The sequence below is a fragment of the Sorex fumeus genome, unplaced genomic scaffold, assembly GCF_029834395.1.
Source record: "Sorex fumeus unplaced genomic scaffold, SorFum_2.1 ptg000072l, whole genome shotgun sequence".
NCBI lineage: Eukaryota > Metazoa > Chordata > Mammalia > Eulipotyphla > Soricidae > Sorex > Sorex fumeus.
Genome location: NW_026606129.1, coordinates 39,749,530 through 39,763,123, shown reverse-complemented (window position 1 = coordinate 39,763,123; position 13,594 = coordinate 39,749,530). Strand labels below are relative to the sequence as shown.

The window sequence follows — 13,594 nt, the reverse complement described above, 5'->3', positions numbered from 1 at the left end:
AGATTTATATAACTTAACACCTATATTCGAAAAGAAGATTTAAGAATTGCAAAATGAGCAAAATAAACCTTATGTAGGAGAAAAGCAACAAGAACTCAAGCAGGTATCAATTAAATTTTAAAAATAGGGAAAAGTTAGTGACACCAAATGTCAGGTGTAGCAATAAAAATCAATAAACTTGTAGCCATACTGATAAAAGTGAAGATGTAATTTAGCAGTATTAGTAATGAGGAAGGCTGTGTATCACCACAGATCTACAGATATTCAAAGAATAAAAATAAGAACATCCACATGCTAACAAGGGCTGGAGCAATAGCGCAGCAGGTAAGGCGTTTGCCTTGCACACAGCCAACCTGGGTTCGATTCCTCTGCCCCTCTCAGAGAGCCCAGCAAGCTACCGAGAGGATCCCGCCCGCATGGCAAAGCCTGGCAAGCTATCCGTGGCGTATTCATTCGATATGCCAAACACAGTAACAAGTGTCACAATAGAGATATTACTGGTGCCCGCTAGAGCAAATCAGTGAACAACGGGAGGACAATGAAAAACTTAAGTGGATAAGTTTCTTGAAAGTTCATTGAAGAAAATGACAGTTCATTTGAGAAAAAGAGTCTGACTTTCAACTCTATGAAATAAGTTGAATCTAGTTTAAAACCCTCCCAAGAGGATATCCCCAGGCCCACAGTTTCACTGATGAATTTGACCCAATCTTTGCCAAATGCACACTGATTCTACACAAACATACAGAAGATGGAAAAGGTAGGGATTATCTCCCAACTTAATCTGCAAGGTCAGCATTATAACTAAACCAAAGACACAGTAGCACTATAACACTGTCATCCTGTTGTTCATAGATTTCCTCAGGCAGGCACCAGTAACGTCTCCATTGTGAGACTTGTTACTGTTTTTGGCATATCGAATATGCCACGGGTAGCTTGCCAAGCTGCTCTCGGTAGCTTGCTGGGCTCTCCGAGAGGGACAAAGGAATCGAACCTGGGTTGGCCACGTGCAAGGCAAACACCATACCCGCTGTGCTATCGCTCCAGTCCAAAGATAATACAAGTAAATTACAAATCAGTATCATTCAAGAACAATTTTAAAAACTGTAACTAGCAAATTCATTCTAGTACGGTATCAAAAGGAAATCATGTATTTCCGGCTATTGTAAACAGTGCTGCAATGAACAAACAAGTGCAGATGTCACTTCGACTACACATTTTTGCCTCTCTGGGGTATATTCCCAGGAGTGGTATCGCTGGGTCAAATGGGAGCTCAATTTCTAATTTTTTGAGAAACGTCCATACTGTTTTCCAAAAGGGCTGAACTAGTCGACATTCCCACCAACAGTGAAGGAGTGTCCCTTTCTCGCCACATCCGCGCCAGCATCGGTTGCTTTTGTTCTTTTGAATGTGGGCCAGTCTCTGAGGTGTGAGATGGTATCTCATTGAGTGCCCAAGAACAGATGACTGGTTAAAGAAACTCTGGTACATCTACACAATGGAGTACTACGTAGCTCTTAGAAAAGATGAAGTCATGAAATTTACATACAAGTGGTACAATATGGAAAGTATCATGCTAAGCGAAATGAGTCAGAAAAAGAGGGATAGACATAGAAAAATTGCATTCATCTGGGGGATATAAAGCAACAAAATATGAGATCAATACCTAAGAATAGCTGAGATCAACACCAGGAGGATTACTCCATAACTTAGAGGCCAGCCGGATATTCTAGGGGAAAGGGCAGTTCAGATAGAGAAGGGAACACCAAATGAAAGGTGTTTGGAGGATCCTCCCAGGAGGGGAAATGCATGTTGAAAGTAGACTATGGACTGAACATGATTGCCACTCAATGCCTCTTTTGCAGACCACAACACCCAAAAGGAGAGAGAGAACAAAGGGGAATGCCCTGCCACAGAGGCAGGGTGGGAGGGGGGGTGGGGGGAAATGGGCACTGGTGGAGGGATGGGTATTTGATCATTGTATGATCGAAACTCAGGCACAAAGATTTGTAAATCTACAACTGTACCTCATGGTGCTTCACTAATAAAAAAAAAAATCATGTATTTCCAGATTCATAGTAGGAACACAAGACTGGTTCAACATGAACATCAAATGTGTGTTACCAAACTGAAAAGAAAAAAAATCATACAATGAATGGGTACAGAAACAGCATTTAAAAAAATACCAACACAGGGACCAGGAGATGACTCAATGGCTAAGGCCTTTGAGTTCCTTCTCCAGGGCTCCTGTATGCACTGAGCTCTGCTGTCTGACCCCAGCAATGCACAGCCAGGAGTGTGTTAGCACCAGCACTCAAGAGTCCGACCCCTGGCATGCAGTGCAGGTATAGAAACTCTTTAAAGGAGTGTAATTCCTGGTGAGCACCACACCAAAGGTGCAGGCAATATAACTATCCGATCCTGTGCCATCACACTAGCTGGGGGTGGCGGGGAGGTGCGGATGTGTGGGGAGGTGGGCGAATGTGGTGTAGGTACTTAACATCTACTGAATAAAACACCAAGCAAATCAGGACAAGAAGGGAACTGATAAAAGGCCTGATAAAAGGCATTAACTCAGCTAACGATACTCAGCCACAGCATACTTAGTGGTTAAAGATGAATACTTCCCCAAACGCCCAAGAAAGAGAAGAATTTCAGTTCTCAGCACGTCTAGTCAACATTTGACTCATGTTCTAGTCAGTGTAATCAGGAAAGAGAAAATAAAAAGTGTCCTGATTTGACAGGAAGAAATAAAACTTCACAGATGCGATGGTCACCATTCTAGAAAATCTGACAAGAATGTTTTAAAAGAACTAGAATTTAGCGAGGCTGTAACATACAAGATCAGTATACAAAAACATGTATATAAACTAGCAACAATCAAAAAACTGTGTAAACGCCATTTTCAATAGGATTAATAAAAGTGAAATACTGGGCCAGAACAATGGTACAGCCTGTAGGGCACTTGTGTTTCATGCAGTCAACCCAGGTTCTATTCCTAGTAACCCATATAGTCCCACTGAGCCCAGAGCCCCGTGTGCAGAGCTGGGAGTCTATCCTGAGCACATGCAGGCCAAAGGAAAAAAAAAAGTGAAATACTAAGGGATAAATCTAACAAGATTTCCCTCCACTAGAGGTGACATAGGTACAGTGGTGGAGGATCTTGGGCACTTTGGATGGGTGTCCTGTGTGTACTAGTACCATAAATCTTAACACATTTTTAACCATGGTGTAACCAAAACTGTAATAAAGTCAATGATTTTGGGCATATTAAAGGGGTAAAAGTTTTGCCTTAGATGCAGCTCACCCTGGTTTGCTCCTATGCACCATATATGGTCCCCTGAGCCACACCAGGAGTGATCCCTGAGTACAGAGCCAGGAGTAAGCCCTGAACACTGCTAGGTGTCGCCCAGAGGCCACCTCCAGATGATTTCCTCCAAACAATCTATATAGACTGAACATAATACCAGTAAAAATCTGAGAAAGTGCTTTTGTAGAGTACGTCAAATACAAAAAGAATACAGAAAATGACATAATATAATCTGAACTCTAAATCAGACAGTTAAAAGGTTTTGTAAGAAATGTACTAGAAAGGGTTTATATTAGAATTCGGACTGTATGTGGGTCACTGGGATTTAGAGCAGCATTTCTCAACTACGAACCATATGGTCCTGTGCGCCCACAGGGTATTCCAAGAGCCACAGGTAAAAGTCTTGTAATTAGGGGGCACAGCTTGAGATTAGGGTGCCAACCAGTAGGACAGGTGGCATAGGAAGGAAACAAGTTCAGAAGGCGGTTATGAGTGGACAAAGGTTGAGAAGCAATGCTTTGGAAAATGCTTATTTTCACTTTCATCTTTAGATACGTTTTCTTAAAACATGTATTACTTAGCCTCTTTATTAACACTAAATATTTCAAGTTGGCTACCAAATGTCTCTTCTGCTTTGTATAAATTATTAAAGATATCAAAATAAATTAACAATATCAATATATATAAACCCTTAATACAGAATTATACAAAGTGTATGTAGAAAAATTTACCATATCCAAATAAGATACCAGATTAAAGCTATTATTTTCAGAAATAACTAGTTATTGAAATGAGAAGTAGGAAAGAAACTTACCGATAACCGTAGAACCCCAAAATTGGCAAAATCATAAATGAGTATCTGGTAGAACAGCTCTTCACTGGGGAAAAAAAAAAATGAAGTCTGAGAAAAAACTGAATCCATGCTTGAGAGCCAAGCAATAGAGACAAGATGGAAAAAAAACAACAACAACAACAACAACCAAAAAACCCTGATTCAGAGAGGATGAAATGATGGTTCTGCTCTGTGGAGGAACCTGGCTAAGCCATCTAATAAATACTCCCAAACTTCCAAAAGCTGGTGCCCCCTATGACTAGCAGCCGGGGCTTCCATACACAAGCTAAAGCTTTAAGATTGTCTGGCTGACTTCTCATGTCGATTCTTTTCTCTTTTTTGTTTTACAACTCCCTGCCCTTCCACTCCCCTTCTTGTTTTCTTAGAAACTACCAGATAAGAAGCACTGTCCCACTTAACAGATGGGATACCTAAAGAAAAGCACCCTGTCCCCATGCTGACCTAAACAGGAAGTGCTTGAGCCTGGATTTGAATCACTGTCTGAGTCCCACCCCTGTCTGCTCCGACTCCCTCATGCCTCCTCCTGTTCTCCAGTGCTCTCCCCCTCAAACGTGCATCTGCAGCCCCACTTTCTTCATGTGCTCCTGGGTTACCTCAGTTTGCTGGTATTGAGAAGATATAACTTGGTCTGATGCTGTGCCAAGGCCCACTGAGGATTCACACAACCCACAAATGAGTGGTTATTCAGCATCTCCCGGAGTGCTGGAAAACAAAAAAATTAAGTCACTGCATTCTATCAATGCCTTTTCATACCCCAAAGTCCCAAGCAGCAGAGGACATGAAGCAGAGAGGCTGAGCCAAAGCTCCTGGTAAAACACAGACAAGACAAAATCTACTTAATCTTTATTGATGTATTTACTGTGATTGATTTTTGGGCCATACATGGCAATGCTTCAAATTTATTCCCGGTTCTGTGCTCAGGAAATCAGATGTGGTGCTGGCATTTAAACTGGGGTTGGCCACGTTAAAATGCCTTAACCCCTGTACCTTCTCTCCCACCTTCTTACCTTTGAAAGAGCAGTCTGTCAAAAGATTAATGACTCTTCCGTGATCTCAACCTAAGACCTACTTAGATCTACTTCCCAGAGAAACACTAAAGCCAACTTTATGACAACTCACCAGAGGAACCTAGGGATTTATGTACTTTAGCTTTCGAGGCTCTGAGATCTATGTGGAGAAAAAAAACTGCAGCATTCAACATCTGAAATGGGGGTAAGGGGCCTAAGGAGAGAGATCACAGAGCTGCATCCTCAGCGAAGAGAAAACACTGGTAGGTTCAAGGCCCACTTAGGACCTGGGGCTGGGGATAAGGAAAACTACTACACCCCAGGGCACGTGTACCCATCACCTGGTGCTCACATCCTTTTGCAGCCAGGATTCACATTAAGCAGACTTTTGGAACACAGGATCTGGGCATTTTAATTTAAACTGATGCCCAGACTGAATATTCCATATCCTTAAGCAAATCAAATTTGTATTCACTCCAGGCTTCAAATAATCCCGCACAGTAAGGTACCGGCCACAAGCAGTCAAAACATTAACAAAACACACAGACAAGTCATGTGTGTTTAATTCGTGAAGAAACCACAGAGTTTGATCAGCAAATACTTAGGAGACTGGAAGTTATCAGCAAAGAAGATAAAATAAGCGTGTTCAGTATGCTTAAGATATTAAAATAATAAGCAATATGTAAGTAGCAGAGTTCCAAAGGAACCAAAATGTTTCCAACAGTGAAAACTGTATTTACTGACATTAAAAGTCAAGATAAAGTTAACTTTAACATTCAAGTTGGCAAGGCAAATGACAGGAAGCTTACTGGAAGGGATTCCTCAGAATGCAGTTCAGAGAGACAGGTGGAAAATATAGAAGATATTATGGAAAATATGAAAGATATTACACAGCCTAAAGAATAAAAAAAAATTTATAATCCAAGTTACAAGGGGTAAGGGGAGAGACAATACCTGATGACTTTAAGGACAAGTATCTGAGAATATGCTTGAAATGATAAAAGGCAAAGTCTCAGGTTCGAAAAAGTCCAACAAACCCCATACCAATTGCACATAAAATAGTGCAGGATCCCCAAGAAAAAAGACCCAGAATGCACTCAGGGACAGGAGCGTGGTCACCCATATAATGATCAAATATAGGACGCACTGCTGGACTGTCATCAGCAACAGTAGAAGCTAAAAGAAAATAACAACACCAAGAAAAAAATAATTGCCAATCTGGGATTTTATTATTAAAAAAAATGAGGGGGGGGGGGACTGGGGGTTTGAGTCCCACCCAGCAGTGCTCCGGGACCAAAGTCAGGTGCCTCAGCTGCTGTGCTGTTTTTCCAGCCCCAGCCTGCCAGTTTAAATCCACAATTACGATCATGACCATCCTGTTGTTCGTCGATTGCCTCGAGCAGGCCCCAGTAACGTCTCCTTCGTCCTAGCCCTGAGATTCAAGGCTCTTTCAGGGTTAGGAGAATGAGACCCATCATTGTTACTGGTATTTGACATATTGGGTACGCCACGGGGAGTTTGCCAGACTCTGCCGTGTGGGCAGGTTACATTCGGCAGCCTGCCAGTTTGTCCAAAGTAAGCATGAGATGATAAGATGTCGCTCGGCTCTGGGTCTTGGCCTTTGATGGGATTACACGGAGCCAGGGGGCCAGTTGGTGGGTGTGACCCCTGCCTACTGGAATATGGAGGATCTGGGTGGAGGATGCTCAGCCCCGATCCGAGCAGGCTTGTAGATCTCAGTCCCGGGACCCGCATGCCTTTGTTCCTCTGCTGGTACCATCATGCCTGTGGAGAGTGGTCTCAGCATGGTGGTGGGTGGTTCTGCAGGTCTTCGGCTGCAGGAGCCCTGGTTGGGGCAGGGAGGGAAACTCAACCCGCTCCCCTCCAAGGGGCCCTGGCGAGGACAGCCAGGCGTGGGGGCAGGAGACCCAGAAAAAAAATTTTTTTTCAAAACAAAGTCAGACAAAAGCAAAGCCAAGTTTGCCACCTCAGGCTGCACGAAGGCGGACCCCGAAAGTGTGAAGGAAAAGAAGCACAAGCACAAACAGACAGACGAATATGACGACGTGTAATGGAACAGGAAAATGTCCTCCTGGAAACTGGGAATCAAACACCAGCCACAGAAGATGCTGTCCAGACAGGGATGAAGTATAAGCATTTTAGGAGACAGTCTAGGAAAGTACCTTTATCACAGAGTTAGGAAGGATTTTCTAAATAAGATTAAAAAACCAATCTCTAAACATCAGACCGGAATCCATAAGGTACATTGAGGAAAAAGTTGGCAAAACCCTCCATGACATAGAAGCTAATGGTATCTTCAAAGATGTCATGCCGCTGGCCAAGCAAGTGAAAACAGAGATAGACAAATGGGACTATCTTAAACTAAGAAGCTTCTGCACCTCGAAAGAAACAGTGACCAAAATACAAAGACAGTCTAGAGAATGGGAAAGAATATTCGCCAAATACACATCCGATAAGGGGTTGATATCAAGGATATACAAAGTACTTGTTGAACTCCACAAGAAGAAAACATCCAACCCCATCAAAAAATGGGGAGATGAAATGAATAGAAACTTTCACAAAGAAGAAATCCAAATGGCTAAAAGGCACATGAGAAAATGCTCCACATCATTAATCATCAGGGAGATGCAGATCAAAACCACAATGAGATATCATTTCACACCAGAGACTGGCCCATATCCACAAGAACAAAAGCAACCAGTGCTGGCGCGAATGTGGCGAGAAAGGGACCCTCCTTCACTGCTGGTGGGAATGCCGACTGGTTCAGCCCTTTTGGAAAACAGTACGAACGATTCTCAAAAAATTAGAAATTCAGCTCCCATTTGACCCAGCAATACCACTCCTGGGAATATATCCCAGAGAGGCAAAAAAGTATAGTCGAAGTGACATCTGCACTTGTTTGTTCATTGCAGCACTCTTTACAATAGCCAGAATCTGGAAAAAACCTGAGTGCCCGAGAACAGATGACTGGTTAAAGAAACTTTGGTACATTTACACAATTGAGTACTATGTAGCTGTTAGAAAAGATGAAGTCATGAAATTTACATACAAGTGATACTACAAAGTATCATGTTAAGCAAAATGAGTCAGAAAGAGAGGGATAGACATAGAAAGATTGCATTCATCTGGGGAACATGAAGTAACAATATAGTAGACTAATACCCAAGAATGGCTCAGATTAGTACCAGGAATTTTACTCCATGGCTTGGAGGCCAGCCACACATGCTAGGGGAAAAGGGAGCTCAGATAGAGAAGGGAACATCAAATAAAGGGTGTTGGGAGGATCCTCCCAGGATGGGAGAAGCATGCTGAAAGTAGACTATAGACCAAACATGATTGTCACCCATTGCCTCTTTTGCAAACCACAACACCCAATAAGAGAGAGAGAACAAAAGGGAATGCCCTGCCACAGAGGCAGGGTGGGATGGGGAAGATGGGGGGGTGGGAGGGATACTATGATCCGTGGTGGTGGGAAATGGGTACTGGTGGAGGGATGGGTATTTGATCATTGTATTAATTGAAACGCAAGCACAAAAATCTGTAAGTCTACAACTGTACCTCATGATGTCTCACTATAAAAATTAGAAAGAAAAAAACAATCTCTAAAGAACAGCTCATAAAAAATCTGCCTCCTTCAAAAAATTAAGAAGTGCTGTTAATAAAACATTAATGAAAAATATGCATTTAGAGAGCGATAGCACAGCGGGTAAGTGTTTGCCTTGCACGTGGCCGACATGGGCCAACCCAGGTTAAGATTCCTCTGCCCCTCTCGGAGAGCCTGGGAAACTCCCGAGAGTATCTCACCCGCACGGCTAGCTTGGCAAGCTCCCTGTGACGTATTCAATATGCCAAAAACAGAAACAAGTCTCACAATTTGTTGTGAGACATTACTGGTGCCCGCTCGAGCAAATCGATGAACAACCCGAGGACAGTGCTACAGTGCCACAGTGCTACAGCGTTTTCATGTAGCTAATTACTACTGACCACATATATCAAGAACTTCTGAAATCAAATAACAAAAGCAGGTAAAAGACTTGAATAGGCAGCTAACCTAAAAGAGGAAACATACTATTCAATTTTATCAGTGACCAGATAATTGTGAATAAAAACCTTTATCAAATACCACCTCACAACCACCCAACTAGTAAAAAAGTCCGACATTCTCAAACACAGAAAGTGGAGCAAAAAATAGTGACAGGGACTGGAGTGATAGTACAGTGAGTGAGGGGGTAGGGCGGTTGCCTCACACCCAGCTGACCTGGGTTCGATTCCTGGCATCCCATATGGTTCCCTGAGTGCTGCCAGGAGTAACCCTTGAGCATTTCCAGGTGTGCCCCCCACCCCAGAAAAGCCTTAGGGACATTGTTGGTGGGGATGGGGATGTAGTTACACAATCTCTTCAGAAAATTACCTGCCAGGCTGGCGTGCAAGCTTCCCACGCTAAGCTCTCCTGGGAGTGATTCCTAAGCTCCCCAAGACGAGATCCACAAACCAAAAATAAAAAAAACCAACAGCAACAACAACAAAAACAATTGCTATTTATGGCCACTCGGTCCTCTCCATGGCTTGGTGAGGCCTGTAGGAGGAGGGAGAGGACAAATGTCCTTCAACTGTCCTTCCAACAGTGACTTTTTTCCCCCCTTGCTTTTGGGTCACACCTGTTGATGTTCAGGCGCTACTCTTGGCTGTGCACTCAGGGATTACTTTTGGAGGTACTTGGGGGACCATGTGGGATGCCAGGGATCAAACCCTGGTTGGCCGCATGCAAGGCAAACACCTACCCCGGTACTATTGCTCTGGCCCCAACAGTGACATCTCTTAACACAGAAAAATAAGCCAGAGTACATTAAGACAAAGGAATTGTAGGAATACATGCACGCATATGTACAACTTAAAATTGAAGCACTGCAAAAATACACTAATTTCATTTCTATAAAACTTAAACTTGTAAAAGTAAACAGTAAGCATTTTAGAACTACAAACATGACAGTAAGACAGAAAGTAAAGAGGAAAATGCTAAGATCTGGGAGTATAATCATCCCTCAGGGAGAGGGACAGGGGGTAGAGTCAGGGAACTGCACACAGAGGCTTCAAAGGTGATGCCAAGGTCGATTCTGGAGCAGGTGTCTACCTGCTTCTAAGGATCTTACAGGTTTTGTTTTGGGCCACACCCAGCCATGCTCTGGGGTGATACACTTCCTGGCTCTGCACTCAGGGATTACTCCTGAGTAATTTTTTTTTTAATTCGAAGAATTAAACTACCCCTACCATGAATGGTCTAGAGAAAGAGGGAAGGGCTGGAAGGTGAGGGGCAGTGAGAAGTGTATGTATGTTTTGCTCTAGTTTTCATATGTTTTGCTCTAGTTTTCGAGAACTGTGGCCACCACAAATGAATGCCCAGCTTTGTTTTGTTTTGGGAGTAAACTGGCAGTCCTGACACACCATGTGTGGAATTTAAACCACAACACACCCAGCTTGGTGCTTCTGAACCACAACACACTCCCTGCATAGTGCGAACTATGCAGTAGCAGGGATCGAACCCTGGTCTTCTGAAGGCAAAGCATGTGCTCTAGCCCTTGCACTATTTCCCCAATCAAGACTGCTACCTAAGTTCTGGGTAACTCCACTCTCTGCCCTTACCCCTGCTTAGAAAAAGAGATTCCCTCTGCTCCCACTGGAAACTCAATGTCTGCAGGATGTGCTGTGTAGGTGGAGAAATGATTATTTTAAAAGCTGGAGAACATCAAATAAGCTAGAATAATGAGGCACTGGAGGAAAGAGCCGTGTAATCCGCTAAAAAGAAAAAAAGGTCAGAGATTTTTTTTCCTCGCAGAGTTTTGCATAGAATTTTGTGGCACATCCAAAGCGAGTGAGGCAGAGCTGAGCCCCGGCAGAGGGGGAGGAGGCATGTACTCCCAACAGACCTGTAGGGCACTTTTTCAGGACAAATCTCAGAGAGATGCCAGCAGTGGGCCCACCACAGGCAAAGATCTCTGGAGCCTTAGCAGAATGGGGGCAGACTGAGTCCCCACACCCAGCCAGAGGCCCAGAGCTCCACCCACCCACATCCCGCTGCTGCCAGAGAAATGGCCCAACTTCAAGACTGACCTTGGAGAGATGCTAGAGATGCCTGCAGCTGATCATCCCAGCTCCAAAGTCCCTATAGCACACAGCCACATATGCAGCCACACAACACCTCCCAACTTCACAGAGCTGACAGCTCAGGAGAAACAGAAAAATTAGATGAGAAAACTGAGTAGAAGTCTACTAAGCTCAAGTGAATGCTGAAATACAGAATACAGAAGGCCCACCTCACACCTAACAGCTCAGTAAATCCTCAGGCCATGACCCTGGCAACACCACTCTGTGCCTGCTTAAGGGAGCAGTCTCTTAGCGTTGGGGGTAACTCAGGATACTGGTGGAGAATTGGTGCTGAAAACTGAATACCTAAACAACTGAATTGTGAAAAACTTTGTAAATCACAGTGTTTAAATAAGTAATGACCAGTGCTGGTGTGGATACATGAAGATAAGGACTCTCATTCATTGTGGGTGGGAATGTAGACTAGTGCAGCCTTTCTGGAAAACAATGTAGACATTCCTCAAAAAACTAGAAAGTGAGCTCCCATCTCACCCAGCAATAGGACTCCTGGGAATATACCCTGGGGGCCCAAAAACACACAGCAAAAACACCATCTGCACTCCTGTGTTCATTACAGCACTATTCACAATAGCCAGAATCTGCAAACAACCCGAGTGCCTGAGAACAGACGACTGGATGAAGAAACTGTGATACATCTACACAATGGAATACTATGCAGTTGTTTAAAAAAATGAAGTTGTGCCATCTGCTTACAAATGGATGGAAATGGAGAGTATCATGCTGAGTGAAATGAGTCAGAAAGAGAGGAACAGATACAGAATGACTGCACTCATTTGTGGGAATCTATAAAAATAAAATAGTATGAGACTAATAACCAAGGCCAGGAAAAACAGGGGCTAGGAGGACTGGTCCATGGTTGAAAGGTTGCCACAAGTGAGTTGGGGGCAAAGCACAGTTAGGATAGAGAAGGGACCAGGATGACAACAATAGTTAGAAATGATCACTCTGGATAAAAACTGAGTGCTGAAAGTAGGTGAAGAGCTACATATGATAACCTATCAATATCTGTATTGTAAACCATAACGCCAAATAGGAGAGGGGGGGAGAGAGGGAGAGAGAAAGAGAGAGCGCTAAAGAGAGAGAGAGCAGGAAGAGAAAAGCAGAGTAGAGCCTGCCAGAGATGGAAGGCGGTGGCCGGAGGGAAACTGGGGACATGGGTGGTGGGAAATGTATACTGGTGTGAAGGAATGGGTGTTGGAACATTATATAACCGATACCAAATCATGAACTCAACCTTGTAACTATTCTCATTGTGATTCAATAAAATAATTTTTTTAAAAAAAAAATCAAGCTTAAAAGGGAAAAAGAGCACACAGGAAAGGCAGGGCAGGCTTTCCCAAGCCGCTGCAAATGAGCAGTGACCGACAGGAAACAAGAGGCCACCGTGTCGGAATGGCCATCTCAGAAGCCTGAGAACAGCGGGAAACGCACGAAACTGCTTTTCAGAGCCTCGCATCTTTCCAAAGTTCACCTGGAGTTTGCACTTTAGGCTATCACGCTCCTGAAATCTAACCAATTTAATCACGAAACGTACGACAGGTCAAAACCGGGAAGGCCATGGCTGACTGTGCACACCCAAGGGCAGAGCTGCCAATGAAGCCCCAGCCAGTGAATCATGTGCTCGCCCAAGAAGTAGAGTCAGGGCTGTAGTGAGGGTCAAGTCTCCCTTACATCATGGCCCGGGTGCGAGTGGACTCCGCAGGGGTGCTCCGAGCAGAGGGGCCTCTCCAGGTAGTGCCCGGGGAGGCAGTGATGGCAACCTCCAGGGGTGCTCAGGGGACCGCGCAGCACCAGGATCAGATCTAGGGCCTGTGGGTGCTCCATCCCTTTGAGCTCCAGCCCCAGCCCGTTGCCCCCTTTTCATTCCTAAAACCAGAGTCAGCTGTAGAGCAGCAGAAACCACAACGGATTCTACACACCAGCATCACTCCGGCATCTGGGAAGCGATTTCTAAAGAGGACAAGGATCTGTTACTTTGTCTTCAGGAAATAAAAATCTCTAGAAAGCAGGAGAGTTCAGAGGGCTGAGAGCTTGCTTCAGAGCATAGAGGAGGCCTAGATTTGACCCCTGGGCATTGCTGGGTATGGCCCCCAAACAGAATGGGAACAACAGAAAACTACAGACCCTCTACTGTGTAGCAAGCATTTTGTGGATAATTTCTTTTTCCTTCTTTAAAAAAATGCCTTCATTTATGAATGCCATGTATGTGTTCATTTCAGACCCCATTCCACAGTGCTCATGGCT

At 44.0% G+C, this 13,594-nt stretch overlaps 1 protein-coding gene across 1 annotated transcript in view; it reads right to left on the bottom strand.

Annotated features, from left to right (window-relative positions):
* Positions 1–13,594, bottom strand: part of MLH1 (mutL homolog 1) — a 44,426-nt gene that overhangs the window by 3,960 nt on the left and 26,872 nt on the right. Inside the window, exons 14-15 of the mRNA XM_056129118.1 lie at positions 4,754–4,862; positions 4,122–4,185 (exon numbers count right to left, since the gene is read on the bottom strand). Coding sequence (XP_055985093.1) covers positions 4,122–4,185; positions 4,754–4,862 — 173 coding nt within the window. The remainder of the gene's footprint in view (positions 1–4,121; positions 4,186–4,753; positions 4,863–13,594) is intronic.